The sequence below is a fragment of the Notamacropus eugenii genome, chromosome 1 (genome assembly GCF_028372415.1).
Source record: "Notamacropus eugenii isolate mMacEug1 chromosome 1, mMacEug1.pri_v2, whole genome shotgun sequence".
NCBI lineage: Eukaryota > Metazoa > Chordata > Mammalia > Diprotodontia > Macropodidae > Notamacropus > Notamacropus eugenii.
This window is the reverse complement of record NC_092872.1, coordinates 340710708-340732058: the sequence shown is the minus strand read 5'-3', so window position 1 is coordinate 340732058 and position 21351 is coordinate 340710708. Positions and strand designations below refer to the sequence as shown.

The 21351-nt window shown below is 41.1% G+C and overlaps 1 protein-coding gene across 1 annotated transcript in view; it reads right to left on the bottom strand.

The window, feature by feature from the left end:
• Positions 1 to 18638, bottom strand: part of CDKN2AIPNL (CDKN2A interacting protein N-terminal like) — a 76383-nt gene extending 57745 nt beyond the window's left edge. The window contains 1 exon segment of the mRNA XM_072628875.1: positions 18543 to 18638. Within this exon segment, the coding sequence (XP_072484976.1) occupies positions 18543 to 18638 (96 nt within the window).
• Between the last annotated feature and the right edge of the window lie 2713 nt (positions 18639 to 21351).

Below are 21351 nucleotides of genomic sequence, written 5' to 3'. Positions count from 1 at the left end.
AACACTATTATCTTCTCTATCCTTCAGTGGGCCTTCTCTAGCTGGAATTTCTCTAGTTTAAGTAGGGTCCAGAATGGTACATATTTATTATTGACTCTTCGTGACCCTATTTGGGGCTTTCTTGGCAAGGATACTGGACCAGTTTGCCATTTTCTTTTCCATCTCATTTTACAGATCAGAAAACTGAGACAAAAATGGCTAAGTGACTTGGCCAGGGCTCCACAGCTAGTAAGTGTCTGAGAGAGGATTAGAACTCAGGTCTTTCCAACTATGGACCCAGAGCTCTATTCACTGTGCCATCTAGCTGCACAGCAGTACAAATAGCTGTAACTTTTGAATTCCAGTTATTTCTGGAGTGATGTTTATAACTCCAAATCAAAGGATTAAGGATTCTGAATCATAAAAGCTGGGAAAAACTGAGCCAGATGGGACCTTAGTGGTTACTTAACCAAAGTTCCCTTCCCACGCCGAAATTGCCTTACAAGCATCCCAGACAAAGGTTTAAGGCTGGCCACTGGTGCTCCAGCACAGCACTTTTCACATAGGAGGTAAAAATACTTATTGAACTGAATTAAATGGAAGTTCACAGGGTCACTATTGGACATGCCAGGTGTCATCACACACCCTAGACATAGGATCTTAGATCTAGAATTAGAAGGTCATTTAATCTAACCCCTTTATTTTACAGAGGAGGAAACTGAGGCACAGAGCAGTTAAGTGGTTTGCCCAACATCACACAGAGTGGGGATTCAAATCCATGTCCTCCAACTTGAAATCCAGCACTCTAAAAGAATTTGACCATTTATAGAAGATTCAAATTGACATCAAGACCCAGTTGACTTTTTAGGGCTCCAGTTTCCTGAAGAGGCTTGGATTTGGTAGTTTCTAGAGTTCCTTCAAGCTCCAAATTCCATAAGAATCTGTGATAGCTCAGTTGTTTGTTTTATTTTGTTTTTATAATTTATTCTAGGGCTTAACCTCCAGACATGCCTTTGCCTGAATAAGCCAATAAACTATTGGGAAGGTCCTGATCTCACTGGATACTCCTGCAGCCTCTGACCTCATATGATCTAGGCAGACCCAATTTGGGCTTGTGGTCTACATGACAGAGTGGGCTGGGGGATAGGCAAACACTTCTGGAGAAAAAGTCTTATTTTGACTGTGCTGTAGAATATTCAAGAAGGAAATCTTCCCATGTGGCTGAAGTCAGGGAAATAGCATTTACAGCAAGAGGGAGAATTTCCACGGGCCGAGATAAGGAGGGCAAGAACAAGGGAGGTATAATGGTGGGGGTGGTTGGGCTTGCTGCTTAGTCTAGAGTTGTAGAGATGTTGGGCTTGGTGGTTCCTTAGAAAAAAATAAAGTGTATCAACTCCATTCACGCTCTTTCTTTGGACTAAGGCAGTGGCTCTCAATTTTTTTGGTCTCAGGGGCTACTTTATACTATTAAAAATTGCTGAAGACCCTCCAAAAAATTTTTGTTTATGTGGATTATTTCTATCAATACTTGCTATATTAGAAAGAAAAACATCTCATTATAACCAAAATCGTTTTGATCTTACAGACTCCCTGAAAGGACCTCAACCCTCCCACTTCCACCCTACCCCCAGGGACCTTTGGAATGTACTTTGAGAGGCACTGAACTAAGGTATAACAAGAGTTACAGAAGTTGATGCCTATTGAACAATAGTTGAGGACTGATGGAATTTAATCGAGTAGAAAAATTAGCTGTTCCATCTTGGATAACCCCTACCTTTTCCTAATTCTTTCTTTCCCTTTCCTAAAAGGCATGGCTTTCTCTTGGTCCCTATCTTTATTCTGCCCTTCAGGGGAAGGTTTCTTTGGACCTGTACAGAAAAGGGAAAGATAGGAGCAGAGAAGGAGCTGCCTGAAGCCAGCTGCTTCAGATGGGTCCAAAGAGAAAGCTCTGCTTAGCAAGCCTCTGTTTCCCTTTCTCAATGTTTAGATTTTTTTTTTTTTGGCCAGGAGAATCCATTTCAATCTAATTTCATGTGGTTTAAACTTTCCCCTGCTCTGGGAGAGTTTAATAATATGCTTTTAATAAAAATATCTTTGGTTTTCTTCAAGCCCCCAGTAGGGAACTCTTCAGAGAAATTTAGGGAGGGAGTTCTCTTCTGTGGGTATCTCCAGGGTAATTACATCCCCTTACTGCTTCTGTTAATCTTTCCCCAAGGATACATATATACAGCAGAGGTGAGCTCTGTCTCTCTCTTGTCTGTGTCTGTGTCTCTCTGTCTTTCTCTCTCTGTCTCTCTGTTTCTCTGTCTGTCTGTCTCTCTCTCTCTCTCTCTCACACACATGAACACAGATTGACCAATATCTAAGAGAAACTGGTTTCCTTTTAAAAAAAAAACACTTGGTCAATACAGGAAAAAAAACTTTTTTTCTTTAAAGAAATAAGGAATGGGAAGTTGGCGCAGTGACAGAGTTAGCACAAAGTAGGAAAAAAATAGGAAACAGTCCCAATTCTCAAGGAGCTCTTAGTCAAATTGGGGAAACAATGTGCAAACAACTGCACAAATAAGAAACATACAGGATAAGATGGGTTTAGTCTCAGAGGGAAGAAATTAAAAGTAAGGCAGCCTGGGGAAGGCTTCATATAGAAGGCAAGACTTTAGCTGAGACTTACGAAGAAAGCCAGGGAAGTTACAAAGTAGAGGGGCAATGGAAAGGTTTAGAGTTGGGGGGGACAGAGTATGATGCATGTGAAGAACAGAAAGAAGGCAAGTGTCACTGGTTCAGAGGACATGGAGAAGAGTAAGGTATGAGAAGACTGGCAAGGTAAGAGAACAGGTGATGAAGGGCTTTGAAAGATAAATAAAGGATTTTATATTTGATCTGGGAGGTGAGAGGAAAGCACTGCAGTTTACTGAGCAGGGATGTGACATGATCAGACCTGTACTTCATGAAGATGAACTTGACATCTGAATATGAGATGTTTGCCTTGTCAAGGAGAAGACCCACCTTTTCTAGTGAGATGGGCAAAGGAGGACATAGTGGCACAAGGCATCTGAATGACGTGAGGTAAGGGGGAGAAGAAAAGAGAGAACTCTTAGCAAATGACCTCAATTTTTTCAGTGAAATATGAGGCAAAGTTCTCAGCTGAGAGGAAAGAGAGAAGAGCAGCTGTAGGAGGTTTGAGGAGAGATAAAAAGGTCTGGAAAAACCAGTGATGAGTGGGAGAGTGAATTAATTGTTGTTCCATTGTGTCTGACTCTTCATGACCCTATTTAGTGTTTTCTTTGCAAAGATGCTGGAGTAGTTTGCCGTTTCCTTCTCCAGCTCATTTTATAGATGAGGAAATCGAGGCAAACAGGGGTAAGTGACTTACCCAGGATAACACAGCTGTTAAGTGTCTAACACCAGATTTGAACCCAGGAAGATGAGCTGTCCTCACTCCAGGCCCATCTACTGTACCATGTAGCTGCCCTGGATCTAGTGAGGGTTCCGTTAAGATTATGTAACATAAACTTGCAGCAGACACAGTCAGTATGGTTTCATGATTTTTTCCAGTTTCTCTTAGCAATATGTGAGTAGGAGTGATGACAGCAGATTACACAGTGGGTATAACACAAGGCTGGGGTTTGGAAAGGCAAGATCTTTGACAGGATAAAGGGAAAAGAGAACTGAGAAAAGAGGACAATGTAGAGTTGAATTGATTGACCAACATGCTGTAGATGATTGGAGAGGGTGCTTGTACATAACACAATGGAATGGTATAGGGCGCTGACTCCTTCCTTATCATTTCTATGCTATAGCTAAATAAAAGTCTTTTGTTAAGTGAACTCATGAGTGCCTCATTTCACCCCAATATCAAACCTGAATTAATAAGGTACTAGTGTCAGGGCTGCCCTTAATTTGTGTGTGTGTGTGCGTGTGTGTGCGTGTGTGTGTCTGTTTAAATTGGTACACCAACGTACTGTGGGTGGAACTGTGAACTGGTTCTCCATTCTGGAGAGCAATTTGGACTCATGCCCAAAGGGCTATAAAATGACAAACCCTTTAATCTAGCAATGCTATTAGTTGTGTAGGCCAAAGAGATAAAAGGTAAAGGACCCATAAGTGTAAAAATATTTATAGTGGCCCTTTCTTTGGTGGCAAAGAATTGGAAACTAGGTGATGCCCATCAACTGGGGGATGAATGACTGAACAAGTTGAGGTATATGATTGTGATAGCATACTGTTGTCCTGTAAGAAATGAGGGAGGGCGGTTTCAGAAAAACCTGGGAAGACTGACATGAACTGACAAAATGAAATGGCCTAAAACAGGAGTACAATGTACACAGTCACAACAATATTGTAATAGTAATCAACTGTGAAAGACTTAGCAACTCTGAATACAGTCATCTGTGACAATTTCAAAACATTCATGATGAAAAATTCTATCGACTTCCAGAGAGAGAACTGATGGACTCTGAGTATAGATTGAAACATATTATTTTTCTCTTTCTTTATTGCTTTTTATCTCCCCCCCCTCCCCAACATGGTCAATATGGAAATGTTTTGTATGACTTTGTATGTATAATGGGTGGGGGAGGGCGTAGAGGGAGAGAGAGAATTTAGAACTGAAAATAATTTTTAAAAAAATACAAAATACAAAAGGAAAAAAAATTATTTTCTTAAATTGCCTTTTATTTTTTTCACTCAGAAAAAAATTCCCTCCCACTCCAATCCTCTGTCCCATTAAGGACAAGAAAAACAATGCCTCTACTAAAAATATATACAATTAAACAAAACAAATTTATATATTAGCCATGTCAAAAAAAAAGTCTCATCCTCCATTCTAAGTGAGTGCACTTTTCTACCAGGAGGTGGGAATCATGTCTTATCAATAATCCTCAGGAATCCTGACTGGTTATCATGCTAATTAGAATACCAATTTCTTTCAAATTGTTTGTCTTTACCATATTGCTGTCATGATATAAATTGTTCCCCTGGCTCTGCTCATTTCACTCAGCATTAGTTCGTACAAGTCTCCGCATGTTTCTCTGAAACCATCCCCTTCATCACTTCTTATCATTTAATAGAATTCTGTATAATTTATATACCATAACTTGTTTAGCCATTCCCTAATTTAAGGGCACCTCCTCATATTTCCATTTTTTGCTACCTCAAAAAGAGCTATAAATATATTTATACGTTTAGGTAGAGTTTGTTTTGCTTAGGACTAATTCCTCCCTTAGTCTAACCTTTCAATTCTCCTCACGCCCTTCTCCCCCTTCCTTCCTATTTCCCTGTTGAATGAAATGTCTTTCTGTTCTCAACCACATATATTCTTTCCTTCTTTGATCAATTCAGATGAGAGGAGGCAAAAAGTGTCAGCAGTTCCCCCTACCCCCTCTCGAACATCCTGGTTATGAGACAATTTTTCCTAACTTTCCTTTCTCTTCCCCTTCTAGCGTATTCCTATTCCCCTCTCTATTCTTCTCTTAAATTCATTAAGATAAAGCAGAATGCCTCCAAGGCCCTGTCCAATTAGTCTCCTTCTATGACCTCTGGATGATGATAGAGTTCATCACAAATTTCCCATATCAATTTTCCACATGAGAATGTTAGCCGTTTATCCTTGCTTAGTCCCTTATGATTATTCATTAGAGTTTACTTTTTTATGTTTCTCTTAACTCCTGAGTTTGAACTTCAAAGTTTCTACACAGTTTTGATCTTCTCATCAGGAATGCTTGGAAGTCTCTTATTTCATCAAAGGCCCATTTTGTTTCTTCTGTGAAACTGTACTCAGTTTTCGCTGGTTAAGTTATTCTTGACTTACAGTCAAGAATATCCTTTGTCTTCTAAAATATCATATTTTAAGCTTTTCATTTATTGATAGTGATGGTTTGCTAAATCATGTAAGTTCCTGACTATGGCCCTCTGGTACTTGAATTTTTCCCTTTCTAGCTACATGTAGTATTTCTTTTTTTGACCTGGAAGCCCTGGATTTTGGTTATAATGTTCCTAGGAGTTTTCATTTTGGGATTTCTTTCAGAAGATATCTGATAGATTCCTTTTATTTTCACTCTGGCCTCTAGTTCTTCTGGATCAACTTTTTAAAAGGATTTCTTGAAATATGTCTTTTAAGCTCTTTTTTAAAGTCATGGCTTTCAGTTGGTCTAATGATCGTTACATTTTTTCTCTTTGGTCTATTTTCCAGATCAGTTGTTTTTGCTACAAAATACCTTATATTTTCTTTAAAACTTTTCCAGTCTTTCTAACTTTTGTTTTAATATTTCTTGCTTGTTTCATGGAGTCCTTGACTTCCATTTGGTCCATTCTAATTTTCAGGGATTTTTTTGCTTGGACAAGATTTTGTGCCTCTTATGCCATGTTGTTAAATCTCTTTCCAATTCTTCCATAAATTTCATTTCTTTTCCAGTTTTTTCACTGGTGCTCTCACTTCATTTATAAAAAACTTTTTTAACTGTTTTTTTTTTTAGCTCTTCCTTCATCTTGTCCAGAAATTCTAGTCAAATTTGTGCCTAAGCTTGGCTTGCAGCTAGAATTGAGAAGCTCTTCTTCTGGGGTCTGTGTCACACACAGCTACTACATCCATACGTGGAACCACCGATTACAACAAATGGAGAAGTTTTGAATGCTGTGGATAAGTTCACTTTCCTTGATAGTGTACTTTCCAGGGATGTACACATTGACAATGAGCTTGATGCATGCATTGCCAGAGCTAGCTCAGTGTTTGGGAGGCTCCAAAGAAAAGTTTGGGAGATAAGAGGTATTAGACTGACTACCAAACTGAGGGTCTACAGAGCTGTTGTGCTGACCTCATTGTTGTATGCCTGTTAAACATGGATAGTCCACCAGCGCCATGCCAAGAAACTGAATCGCTTCCATTTGAACTGTCTTAGGAAGATTCTGGCAGGATAAGGTACCGACACTGAAGTCCTTGCTCAAGCTAAACTGCCAAGCATTGAAACTATGCTAAAGGGAGTGCAACTCTGATGGGCTGGCCACGTTGTTCGAATGCAAAATGTACGCTTGCCAAAAAGACTGTTTTATGGAGAACTCACATGGGGCAGGAGATCACATGGACCAGAAGAAGCAATACAAGGACACTCTCAAGGTCTCTTTCAAGAACTTTGGATTTGACTGTGCAACATGGGAGACACTGACACAGGAGTGCTCAGCATGGCGTGCCCACATCAGAAAGAATGCTGTGCTCTATGAGCAAAGCAGATTTGAAACAGCACAATGTAAACATAAGATACGTAAATTTGGAGTATCTACCCAAAAATTCATGCAGACTATCTATGTCCAACCTGTGGTACAGAATTTTGAGCTCATATTGGTCTGGTCAGCCACAGTTAGACACACTGAAACTTTACTTTGTCATGGTGATGTCATTTTGGTCTTCTTTGAAAATGGACAACAACCAACCAACCAACTTAGTTCTGAACTTCCTGTATACAGTCTAAAGTTCCTTTTCCTAGAATATCACTTGATCTGTGATCTAGGACTTGGTTATGGCAACAAAGCTTCCAGACACTCCTGTCACAGTATCCTGGTATGGGTCTGGGACTTCCTCTTGTCCCTTTGCACAGCCTTTCAGCACATTCCTAAACTGACCACATCCTCAATGTCTGTAGACCTCTTTGGCTATCTCTCTGAGCTGACCGGAGTTAGAAAAATGACTTGTGACTTTTTCTCAGATTTCCCTATCAGGATTTGTTTTCTACATCTGTCTGAAGCATTTGCTGGGAAGCTGGGCGTGTTCTTCTTCTTGCTATTCTGCTATTTAGAAGGAGATGGTCTTGTGGCCCACATCATACTTGAGTTGGACAAATGGCACTGCAAATTCAGAGATTGGGATGATCAGGTGACTAGGCATCTCTCAGTGGTATCTAGTTGTGGGTGGGGAGTCCTCTCAATAGACTTTCATTAAGAGGCTTCCACTGACACAGAGCAATTGGTTCAGGGACAGCTAAAGAAGTCTGACAGGAGTGGGAGATCATCAAGAGTATCAAGTCTAGCACTAGTTGTAACAATAACCATACTAGAGAAGTTGGAATTCCAGAATAATAAGACTGAAAGTAAACTGACCCAGTGCATTCAGACTTCCACTGGAGACTGAGGGACATCTAATGGAGTTGGCAGTCACACAAGTGAAGGGGAGCAGCAGTACCAGCCAAGAATTCATGAGTCTGGGGGCAGAAATGAAGTCTCTGACTCAGAGGTTACACAGTATACTAGTGAAATCAGAGCCATAAGAGAAGAAAATGAGAGTGGCAATGAGGAAGAGACTTGGGAACTTCTGAGAGTGGTAAACCAACCCTGGGATTACCCTATTGCTACAGCTTGGAGTGTGATTACCTCTACTGCAGGAATAGGTGATGGGCCAGCTTTTTATCATAAAGGAACTTTCAAGGTTACAAGTCCAAACAACAGTCTAATGAGTCAATGGAGCAGTGGCTTCTGGAGTCATGGTCTAAGAGAGTCATTGTAGAGACTCTTTCTGCCATGGTTTCATAGGCTTGGGGTGCTCTCTGATTACTTCCTTCTATAAGGACAGTTAAAGCAATTAAAGCCTCTTGATAGGGACCACACTATGGCCCTTTTTAAATGGGCTGAAGTAGAGAGCTACTCATACCTGGCCCCATAGAGATGGATTCCGTTTGTAGGTGGTTCCTCAGTGGTGATTTGCTAGGGAGGGTATAAAGTTCTTGAAGGGAATATGTTTGATAGATTGGGGTTTACGCAGGCCTTCCAATGACCTGCTACACCTTATGACCAGTCTATCTTAGGCACAATAAGATACCACTTTCTGGGTGGAACAGCATCCAAATGGCAGCTGGGTTTAGCTGCTGATCTTGCCACATGGCAGGAGAACAGATTAGTTGGAAAAATTTCAGCTATATTTTGGGGTTATAGTAACTGTCAGGGTTGGGTCCTGTGGATGTTAGTACCCTTCAAAAACTGATTGCAACTCTACTAGAGACTGAGGCCTCTAGCTGAAGTCCCAACACCTTACCTCTTCCGTGGACCTATGGGTCTCCACCTATGTGGATACAATTTCTGAAGAATTCCATTTTGTTTGATTTACTGACAGTCTGTCCACTGGGACACAGAACTGGACTTTAGTAGCCATTAATCTGGAAACAGGGATAGAAGTGTTGGCAAATCTTCTCAGTGGGCTGAGCTTCAGGCTACATGGCTAAGCATGTAAGAGCACCTTGTGGGATGGGACAGATAAATTCTTTATACTGATCCTTGGGCAATAACTTTGGGTCTGGAAGAGTGATGTGGAGCCTAGAAAGAATAGAACCAGCAATTAAGTGTTCTCCCCTTTGGGGTCAAGACCAATAGAGGAATTTTTTTCCTTATCCTGCTGATGCCTCTCATCACATACAATATTTGTGCAACATATCAAAAGCTGATTGGAGACATCATACGCCCTCCACTAACCTTAAAAAGCATCTTGATGCCCTTATGAGAACAGCAGAGGTTGAGAAGTGGGTCCATTATCAATCTGGAAATTGAGACCATTATGTCATGCTGTAAGGGGCTCAGGACCATATGATCCCCCTTAATAATAGACAACTACTCCTGCCCAAATATTCTCATGCCACAGAACTCACTTGTGAAAGGCCAGTATGGCATGATCCCCTGTATCTTCTGACCTGCCTCCAAATAGTAAATTGATTGTATTGGCTTCTTTCCACCATCTTAGGGCAAGAGGTTTACCCTTACTATAGTTGTTACCTATCAGGTTATGACACTGAAGTGTCAGTCAGATCTGCCACAACCTCAGGAGCCTTGGAAGCTCCCACATCCTTCTTCTTTATGGCTCCCACCCCCTATACTATTGCTTCTCAGGGCATCTACTTTATCTAAAAGGAGGCCTGTAATTCAGCCCACCATCCCGAGGTAGCTGGTATTGCTGAATGTTGGAGTGATCTCTTAAAACAACAGTTTCATATCCATGTGCCTGACTATCATGATTGGGTGTCTCACTGCTCAAAGGCCATGTCCTTAATAAGTAAGTCCTAGCTCAGGAAGGGAGAGGGCTTTCTAGTTCAGAAGTTTTTTGGTTCTGGTCTCCAGGAAGATCTATCTGATAGAAAAGGATTGCTTTCTGACATAGGTCTGGTTGACCCTCTAAAGTCTTTCTTTGTTCTACTCTATACACAGAGCCACCTGCTACTTTGGGGGGGTAGGGAACTCAGTATGAAAATGACTCAATTCTCCCTCAATTGTCAGGTCTCTTCCATCAGGATATTTTGGACAACTTTTTCCCATAGAAGTCTTAGGGAATCGTAGGGAGGGTGCCCTGCTTTCTAATGACGTGGAGAAGGTGAAACTACCTCTGCATCATTACACTATGGTGATCTTGAACTTACACAGAAAAAAGAGATCCCTTAGCCCACTTGGTGGTAATATTGAGTCTCTAGCTGAAATGGAGGGAGAGTCCTTACCCAGATGTTGCAGAAGGAGCAGCCAGAGCTTCATCAGAGGCCACTAAAGGGGCAAAGGTTTGATAAAGGCCCCTGATGAGTCTCCCAGGAAGGGGAAGGTTTTGGTGGATGGACCAGGAATACTGAGTGGCAGTACAGGGAAAGCCTCAGTATCTACTTAGATCTTGGGGCAGGTTACTTGAAAGGGCTTGCAACCTTTTAGCTCCTTTACTATAGATGACTCTGACGTGGGGTGAAGAAGTGTTCATTTATCTATACTGTGGCCCTGACGTTTCTGAAGCGACTTCTGTTCATTGTCACCACTTCATATCAGGAAAAGGAATCTGTGACCAGACCAGAGGTGTCATCATCTGGGCAGTGGCCATGTTGGATGTGGTGCTGCACTGGCTCATTGTTACCACCTTGCATTAGGAGACCCGGTAAGAACTGCAGAGCTCTGGCATCACTCACCACGTGAACCAGATTGTTGAGGTCGAAGACATGCTTCTTCCAAAGTGAAGAGGAATAGCCTGCTATTTCTTGCTTTTTCTTCCGTCTACATTCATTCTTCCTTTTTTCACTCTAATGATGGTCACTTTGGGGGATAGGGCTGAACATTTTTGTTGCCACTGTTTATTTTTCTCTTTTCCCCCTTACTATTGCCCTGGTTAGGAGGACCAGCAAGTAAAAGCCCTAAAAGTATTTAAATGGTGAAAGGTCCTCTAGAATTTCCTTAAGACCTTTCCACCATGGGGTCATATGTGATAGGACTATCTGCCAGATTTTCCTTAAAACATGAGTTAGGTCCATGTCTCCCCCCACCATCACATGCCCAGCAATAGAGTAAGTCAGTTTTCCCTAAAATCTCTAGGACCTGACTGGCCCCTCTATACCATGATGTACCTTCCTTTGAGCATAAAATTTCCCACTCACATGTAATCCATACTTTTCAGACTTGATGAGTTCCTAAGATCACAAAATCAATGTACCCTGCCCTGATGGACAGATAGATTTTCATAAGGAGGCAAGAGAAACCGCGTCTATCAATGGTGAAGCAAAGTGCTACTGAAAGCTTCATGATATCTCTTCTGTGCTATAGCTAAGTAACCTAGACCTTTAAATGTCTCATGGCATCCCAACATCAAGCTTGAACTAACAGGATACTGGTGTCAGGCCTGCCGCTAACAAGGGGTGGGAGTAGGGGGTTACATCTGGCATGAATTCTCTATAGTATTACTACCTATTGACCTTCTTTCCTTCCTTAAAGACTCAATAAAAGTGGCTTCTTTTCCATGCTAGTCTTCTCTGATTGGCCCAGCTAAAAATGACCTTTCCCTTCTCAGATTTCTCACTGTACTTTGTCTGACATCTACTTTGCACTAATCCCAGCTACCTGTGCCTCTCCCTGCAAGGTGACCTCATGTGAGCTTTGCATGTTCTTATAGGAGTGTGTTATCTCCCCTATCAGAGTATAAATTCCTTGAGAGCACAAACTCTTGTCTTTCTTTCTTTGCACCCCTAGTATCTACCACAGTGACTGACACATAGAGGTGCTCAACAAATGTTTATTGATTTATATCAATCCTCTTTGTATCTGGGAATTTTTGTACTTGTTCTCATTAAAATATCATCTCCTTTACATCAGGGTCTGTGTCATGTCTATTTTGTGGCTTCAGAGTCTGCACAATATGAAAGACATAAGAGATACTAAATACTAAAGATGTCAAGATGGATTGAGACCTACATCCCTCCTGGATCTGGTTATCTAATGGGGCATTTCAGGTAGCCTCCCTTCCATCATGACTGATATGATCCCATTCCCATCCTTATGTACTTCCAGGGTCTCTGAAAAGTGAAAGGAGTAACTTAGGAAATTCATAGGTTGGACGGGACATTAGAATCCAGCTAGTTCAACCCTCTCATCTGTAAGATGAGGAAACTTGAAGCGTAGAGAGGGAAAGCAACTTGTCTATGATTCCTTAGATAGGTACTGTAGATTCAGGATTTGAACCCAAGCCACTTGACTCCAAATCCAGTGTTTGTCCCACTGAACCAGAACTAACTCTTATCAATGATTAAGTCCTAGGCTTCAGGGTCTTTCGGATTTCTTTTCCCTAAATTCTTCTTCTGAGTCTTTCAAGGCATTCTGATTCCCAGTTTTTCCTAAAATCAGCTCACACTTGTCCCAAGGACAAGTTAAGACTTGGGTTAAGGTCCTTCTCCTCATGGATCTTGCTGACTTACCCCTGGGTACAACTCCCAGTATCATTTTGGGGCCCAGGGAAAGAAGAGGTGTTGGGAGAAGTCATGGCAGGTTTGGGGAGAGGGGAAGATAAGTAGGCCAGGTGGGCCTATGGGGAGAAGGGAAAGGGAATGTTGCTCCTTGCTAAGTTTCCTTATGGGCCTGGAATTTCAATGTTTACCACTGCTCCAAGCTAATGTAAGATGAACATGTCTTTTTTGGTTTCCCTGGAATCTCCCAGAACCACAATAAGGATGCAGCTTGACCAGAATGTTTCCCTGAATGCTTATGCCTCACTGGAGCTGGCCCCAGGAATCCTTTTCCCTGTAAGCACTGCATTGTCTGAAATATGATATAACTCATACTGGCACATCCTATTAACTATTTTTTTCTTCCTCCCTCAGTACACAGGAAGACATATAATGCAAATGAACAAATCATAACCAGAAGTGGCTTAGCTGAGGCTTGGGGGCCTAGGAACCTATTGGGAATTTGCTTTCCCTTGCTTCCTCTTCCTCTTCCCCCTACAGTTTCTATCTACAGTGAAACTACCTCAGCCCAGAATAGACTCAGCACAACTTTCCACAAGGCCTACCAGAAACCCAGAGTCTTCACAGAAGTAAGGAATCCACATTTTCTGTACCCTCTAGTCACCACCCACCTATCCTACAGGACCAAGGGCCTCTTCCAGTTTAAGAAGGACCCTGGGAAGTTAGAAATCAAAATGTATCTTCCTTTTCTTATTCTCCCTAGCTAGCAGGGTCCCTGTTTCAGTTGCTTCCATATTCACTTTCTGCTTTTCTCTAGGAAAATGCTCTCTTGGGAAATCTCTCTTGAAAAAGGCTCTGAACTTCTTTTATTATTGAGGTATAAGATGCTAATAATGGCTTCTGATTACTTTCCCCAAGGATATGTATATATGTTAAGAAGGAAAAAGGGTAAAGAAGAAAAGATAACATTGCCAGCTAAAAACCTGTTCTTCCTTGAAGGCTTAGCTCCAAAATTCTCCCTCCAAGGAAAGGAAAAGTTAACATCATTGTAATGAGGGACAAGTACATGTACAGACACCATCAGTTTTGCTAAGATAGGATAATCCATCCTAGGGAAGACAGTAGAGACATTCTTCTAGGAAAGTAGAGGACTTGGAGCATTCATGGACCTTTTGTATTGGTCTTCCACATGGTTATGAGGCAAATTGGCCCTGGAATTTCTGATCTCTTCAAACAGCCTGAGTCAGTATAGTTTGGGGCTTTTGCTGCATTTATGCCCAAGGGAGAAAGTGAATCCCACTCATAGCAAGTAAGGCCATGCAATATGAGGGAATGTGGCCAGAGGAATAGACCTAGGTCTTTGGCCTTTTTAGTCATTATTTTTTGCTCTAGGTGCCCCAAGTGGAGTTTTCAGTCCAGCCTAGTTCAGAGAGATCTGGGAGCTCAGGAATCCAGGCCAAGTGTTGCAGCCAGAAGAGCAACAAGGTCTTAAGGCCCAAGAGTCCAGAGAGTCGGCCCAGAAGAAACAACAGGGCCCTGCCAGCTTTGGACCAAGCTAAACTGTGAGTCTAATCTCCCCTCCCTCCAAGAGGTGAGATGGTGTACTGTATGAAATCTAAACACCACTGACTCCCAGTGTCTCTAGGAGTGATTTTTAAAAACTGTGTCTGTAACACCCTATTATACCAAAACTCATCAACAATATAATAGCATTTGAATCACTCTGAGACCTCAGTTAGGAAATTCATATCATTTAGAGAGAGATTAAACTCTCTGCCTAAATTTATATTTAAAACTATTTCTAGTCAAAATCTGAACTCTTTGTGTTTACTGGAAATGTTTGAGTAACAAGACAGCAAAGTCTGTTATAGTGTGTGTGATTAAACAGGCACCAGGAAGAGATATTGGGGAAAGAGCTGATCTTTTCTCAGGACTTCACTCATCCCAGTTGTTTTGCTCTAATCTGTTTATGGAGCCCATGGACCTATCTGATATGTACCTTCTCTGCCACAGTTTAGGCAGGAAACTTTTCTCCTCAAAGGTATGCTAAAATACCACTCTTCCTCCAGCCTCTCGATGTCTAGACATTCAGAAGGTCTATATGGTTCTGAGATAGCTTCCTCCTTCTGTATAAATTCCTAAGGACATGACCAAGTGTATCATGCAACAGCGTTGACTGATTCAAGGAAATGTAGATACCTTGTTCACACATAGTTCTGATGGATTCTGTGAGAAAGTGCTCTTACCTACCAAAAGTAATTACTTTTAAGTAGGTGAGACAATCAAAGGAGCCTCACCCTTACATCTATTAGTTGTATATTTATGTATTCTTTTTCTTGTCTTTTTTGCATGCATTCATGCATGCATGAATTGTTTTCACTTATTTTTATTTTTAAAAGATTGAGTCTCCCTATCTCCCCCAGGTTGAAACTGCTAGAGCTATTCACTCCAATCTCACTAGGATCAGCACAGGCACCTACTCCATCTCTAACTAGACCAGTTTGCCCTTCCTTGGGCAAATGGATGCCACACCCCTCCTGGGGGCTGACCATATTCATGCCAAGCTTGGTAAGAACACTTGATCAACATAACCTATTGTAGCTCAAAACTCCTCAGCTCAAGAGATTCACCAACCTTATTCTCCCTGGTAACTGGGATTATAGTTGTCTTCCAGTGTATTTTAGTACTATTTATTAAATGTTGTTCTAATTCTTAGAGATTACTGTCCTCTTTCTAAATGTTCCCAGATCATCTCTTTAGATGTCATTGATCATAGTTCTTTAGTAGTTCTCTCTTAAGTTGGTAGTAGAAGACCTACCACAGTTTGACATCACCCTCTCTTTCTTTCCTGATATCACAACACTCCTTCAAGACATTCTGTGTTCTAGTTAAACTGGTTTACTCTTTATGTCCAGACCATAACCTTGAGTTTTCCCACTTTTATGCCTTTGCTCAAACTCTTCCTTATGCTTGGAAGGCCCTACTTTGCCTCAGACTCCCTACAACCTGTTGAGCCAGGAGTGGGGAACCTGTGGCCCTCTAGGTCCTCAAGTGCAGCCCTTTGACTGAATCTAAACTTCACAGAACAAATCCACTTAATATAGAGCCCTTTTTGATTCCCCCTATTGGTAACCATGGTTTTTGTTAGTCCTCTTAGAACATTTTGAACTTCTCTAATGCATTTATTATATAATATTATGTGTTATGAGAGAAAATATGACTTTATAGATAAAGGATAAACCTTGGAGTTAGAAGAACATAATTGAAATTTCTGGCTTTGACACTCTCTGTGTCATCATCTTCAGGTCACTGAAGTGTCCTGGGCCTCAAATTTGTCCTCTATAAAATGAGGGTGCTGAACTAGCTTCTGAATAACTTTCAGTTCTACATCTCTGCTACTATGAGTTGCCAGTACTTAATGGGGGAGGGATTTTCCACATTGGGAGTTCCTTACATCAATGAAATCCTAAGTCTGAATGAAAAAGATTACATGTTAGATTTACTTTGTGGAGCCAGTGAGACCTGGCTTGTTTTCCCATAGACAAGTCAAACACATCTTTCCTTCAGGGTTCTTGGAGTGACTCTTCTCTATTGTTACTAGCTTGAGTCCCCACTGGTCATGGTTAACACCAATAACTCGCACCCTTATTCCATTTACTACTTAACATCAATTCATTTTTGGAAATGAATAATTTAAATATAAGTAAGAACAAAAATATAGTATTTCTCTCCAACATCTTAGGGGTATCATCTCCCCTATCCCATATCCTTCGCTGGGGAGAGTGGGATCAGATTTAATACAGTTTGTACATAACCAAGTTCGACTTTTCACCACTACCTCCCACAGTCTTCCCTTCCTTCTTTCAGACCCCCTCCCTTTTACTCCCCTTTACCCTTGCTATTTCTTCCCCCCCTTTTAGCTTCCCCTCCCTTTTCTTACCCTTCCCCTCCTACTGCCTATAGAGCTAGTTAGATGTATATACTTAATTAAGTTTATTTTTCCCTCCTTGAACCAAATCAGATGAGAGTATCTCTCAAACAATGCTCATCTCCCTCCCCTCTTTCCTTCTACTATAATATAATTTTGTACTTCTTCCTGTAATGTAATTTATCATTTTCTGCTTACTCCTTTTTATATCTTTTGTAACAATTCCTTCACATGATTGAATCACATTTTTATCATTACATCATTTACTTTATACCCATTCCCTCTATCTATGTATATCTCTTTTATACTTCATAATAGATGTACAATTCTCAAGATTAACAAGTATCATTTTCTCTTATAGGGATGTAAACAATTTGCCCAAACTGAGTAATAAGTTTTTCTTTTCCCCTGTTCACCTTTTTATGCCTCTCTTGAGACCTGCATTTGAAGATCAAATTTTCTATTGAGTTCTGGCCTTTTTGTCAGAAAGGTCTGGAGATCCCTTATTTCTTTGAATGTCCATCTCCTTGCCTAAAACGTTATGCTGAACTTTGCTGGGTATTTGATCCTTGTTTGCAGTCCCAGCTCCTTTGCCTTACAGAATATCAGATTCCAATTCCTTCGATCTTTTAATGTAGAAGGTCCTGTGTGATCCTGACTGTAGCTCCTCTATATTTGAATAGTTTCTTTCTGTCTACCTGTAGTATTTTCTCCTTCACTTGATAGTTCTGGAATTTGGCAACAATATTTCTTGGTGTTTTTAGTTTGGGATCCCTTTCAGGAGGTGAATGGTGGATTCTTTCAATGACTATTTTGCCCCCTGGATCTAGCACTTCTGGGCAGTTTTCCTTGATGATTTCTTTGAAGATATTGTCCAGACTCTTTTTTTCATCATGGCTTTCTGGTAGGTCAATAATTCTTAAATTTTCTCTTCTGGATCTATTTTCCAGGTCAGTTGTTTTTCCAATTAGATATTTTACGTTTTCTTCTATCTTTTCGTTCTTTAGATTGACTGATTCTTGATGTCTCACTGAGTCATTAGTTTCTACTTGTCCAATTCTAATTTTCATCAAATTGTTTTCTTCAGATAACTTTTGCATCTCCTTTTCCATCTGTCCAATTATTCCTTTTAAGGAATTATTTTCTCCAGTAAGTTTTTGTACATCCTTTTCCATTTGTTCAGTTTTCCTTTAAAGAGCTGTTCTCTTCAGTGAATTCTTTTTTCATACTTTGAAATTCATTGGCCATTTTTTCTTCTATTTCCTTCAGCTGTTCCAGGAGTGCTCTCTGTGCATGCAAGCAGTTCATAGTCCTTTCTGAAGTTTCAGATGGGAATACAGTCTCAATAATCGTGTTTTGGTCCTTGTCCCCAAAGAAAGATTCTATGGTTTTTTCCTGCTTGGTCTGCTTCTTCTTGCTCATGATGGTGAGGCTTTGTGTGCTGTAGCCTCTGGTTCTTTCAGTTAGAAGCTGGAGAATCTGTTGTTGAGCAGCTGGTATGGGAAAGCTAAGGGCAGGTGCCTTTGTTTTTCCTTTTGCTTTGTATTTCCCGGCTTAGCCCTGGGCTAGCTTGTTAAGTGTGGGGGAGGGGTGTTCTGCTCATGGGAGATCTCCTCAACTGAGCTAGAGCAAAGACAAGCTCAGCTCATACCTGGGTCCTAGTGCAAATTTCCAACCCCTCTGGGTCTCCTTTCCTTCCTGTTAGCCTCCACCACTGTAAGAGGAATCCTCTTTAACTATTTTCCAAACCTCAGGTGATATCAGACTATTTGTCTCCTCAGCTGTTCCCACTGATCCAGAATTTTTCTGGGGAAATATTTTATGATTCTTTTGAGGTCAATAAGGGGAGGAGGACAGAGCATTTACCAATCATTCTGCCATTTTGGCTCCCAGAAGATCAAGTAGGTGACTTACAGATGTTTAATCTGTGGGCTGAAGGTCTCAGGAGTGGCTGCAGCTGATACCTGGGGCTCAGTGGCTGTTGCTCGCTCAGATCTACTGGTCTCCTGCCCTGGGCTACCACTCAACCTTTCCGTCATGCTGCTGCCGCCTGAGGCCATCCTGGGGATTTCCTGCTTGGCAGGAAGCTCTGTGCTGTGTGCTGTGGGCTCACCCCCATGGAACAGATCCTTCCTGTCAATATTCCAGTCTGTCCTTGTCTGTGAATCTGCCACAGCCTATCTCCTATTGAATTCTGCACTTCCAAAATTTGGTCAGATTCTCTTTTTCCATAACCAAGTTCTCATCCAAAGGTGGTACCTGTCTGGATCCTGCTTGTTAATCCCAACACTTGCTTCTTGGGGCATCAGTGCTAAACTGATTGCAAAACCTGGCAGGAACTCAGACTCTAGAAGGCTATCTTTTTGGACCTTTTGAAATTCACAAGGTTAGAGTTTCTAGAATATCATTCATACAGAACAGGAAAAAAAATGGAGAAGAAAAAAAGAAGAAAACAAAGGGGGAGAGTAAGAGGAAAGTAGTTAATTTTCATCGGGCCACAAGTGGGCCTTAGAGGAAAAAACACCCCCAGACCTGTCTTCTTATGGCATTGTTTTTCATTGGGTGACATTAACAAAGGAGTCAAATCAAGAGACAGAAGCCAAAGAGAAAGAAATGACTGAGGCTGATAAAGCTTTTTATTTTTGAAAGCAATTTTTTTCTAATTACATGTAAAGACAAATTTTTAACATTCAATTGAAAATTTTGAGTTCCAAATTTTCTTCCTCCCTTTCTTACCACCTTCTTCCCCAAGACAGTAAGCAATTTGATATGGGTTATATATGTGCAATCATGTAAAACATATTTCCATATTAGTCATGTAGTGAAAGAAGAAACAGACCAAAAGGAAAAAAACATGAAAAAAAAAATAAAGTGAAAACAGTGTGCTTCCGTCTGCATTCAGACTCCATCAGTTCTCTCTTCATATGTAAAGAACAATTTTCCTAATGAGACCTTTGGAATTGTCTTGGATCATTGTATTGCTGGGAATAGCTAAGTCATTCAAAGCTGATCATTATACGCAATGTTCTCCTGGTTCTGCTCATTTCACTTTGTTCATGTAAGTCTTTTCAGGTTTTTTCTGAAATCTGCTTACTCACCATTTTTAATAGCACAATAGTATTCCATTACCATCATGCCACAGTTTGTTCAACCATTCCCCAATTGATGGATGTTCTCTCTCCTGTTTGGTCATAAATTCTTCCTTCTCCGTAGATCTGACAGGTTAACTATTTCTTACTCTCCAAAGAGATCCCTTCCCCCCCACCCTTGCTGCATGCGTACAGCACCCTTTCCCCCAATACTTTCTCACTCCTTAGGCCATTCTCTTTGGCTAGAAGACAACAATGTGAGTACTCCCAGTGCCCTTAAGATCTGTACTTGAAGATAGTGGTGCTAAATTGTGTTTTAGGCACACCAGGTTTGTTAGACCTTCCAGGCAACTTCTACTAGGGAATCTCCTTGGAATTCAATTTACCTTCAAAAAAGATATCTTCTTATCATTAGATCCTCCAGTTGCCTTGGAGGAGGTATTGCTGTTAGTGGGGTAGGGGAGGAAATGTACTCAAAAAAGCCCTTCCCAGATTTAAAGGAGTCATATTTATGGAATAGTTTCCTGGAAATGAAGCTGAACCAGGAATCATCAGTTTATAATTGCATGTGGACATAGCCAGCCATCAGTGGGTGGTCAGGATGATACTGTTTCTCTCAGGGTTCTTGGGGTTCATCTGCCTTTCCATGGCAGTTGGACCATAATTAGTGTTGGGGGGGGGGGAGAAGACCTGGAATATCCCTTTACAAGGGTCCCCTCCCTTCAGTGATGGCTTCAGGGGTCAAGCTGAAGACAGAGTGAATGTACTAAGAGCTCCCCTATCCCCAGAGCTATGGATGCTAGTGAAATGAGACCCTAATCCTTCCCAATCCATATGTTCACAATTAGGTCAGGTTCCTCAAGGCAGGCTGATCATCTCTCCTTAGGATTCCAAAGGTACCCATGAAGGGTTAAGGTATCTGATTTTGGCTTGAGGCACCATTATTGTGTGTTTTCCCCACAATTTTCTCCCAGTGATTAGCATCCCAGTTCCATTTAAGCAATTAACATCAATTGGCTTTTACAAAGGGATATATACTGTGAAATATAAGAAAAACAGATTGTAAACATTTCCCACTACTTGGGGTCACTTGTTATTTCTCTTTATCCCCTTCAGTCCCTGGGGAAAGGTCCAAATTTAAACCAATTTCCAGATAGTAAATGAGGAGTAACTGCTGGATAGTCATTCCATGGGACTTTTGCTGCTGGACTAGGTCAAAAAGGTCATTCATTGGGGCCTATTGGACCTCTGATGAAACTTACAGCTCAGAAGGTCATAGCTATCTCCAATATTCATCCACCTCAAACAGGAAAGAACCAGCTGATGTTGGTGAGTCATGTGCTCATAGGTCATGTGTTAGTGGCCCAGTTGAAGGAGACAAAAGCCAAAGGCCACTCTCCCCACTCAAAGGCTTACAACATTCCTAGTGTCCACACTGAACTGCAGCCACACAGGAAAAAACCAGAGTCAAATACCCATTTTGGTTGGTTAGTGCCTTTTGAATGCATTCCAGTTCTGGCTTCAAAGCTAATTGAAAAGTCTCCTTTTTATCATATGATTAGCAGACTAGTATCAGTAACAGAAGTTTGTTCATGCCCCAAAGTCCATGTGGGAATTGCATCAGCCAAATATACCATGCATGCTGATAAAGACTGGCTTCATTTGCCAATCTCCTGTCCCTATC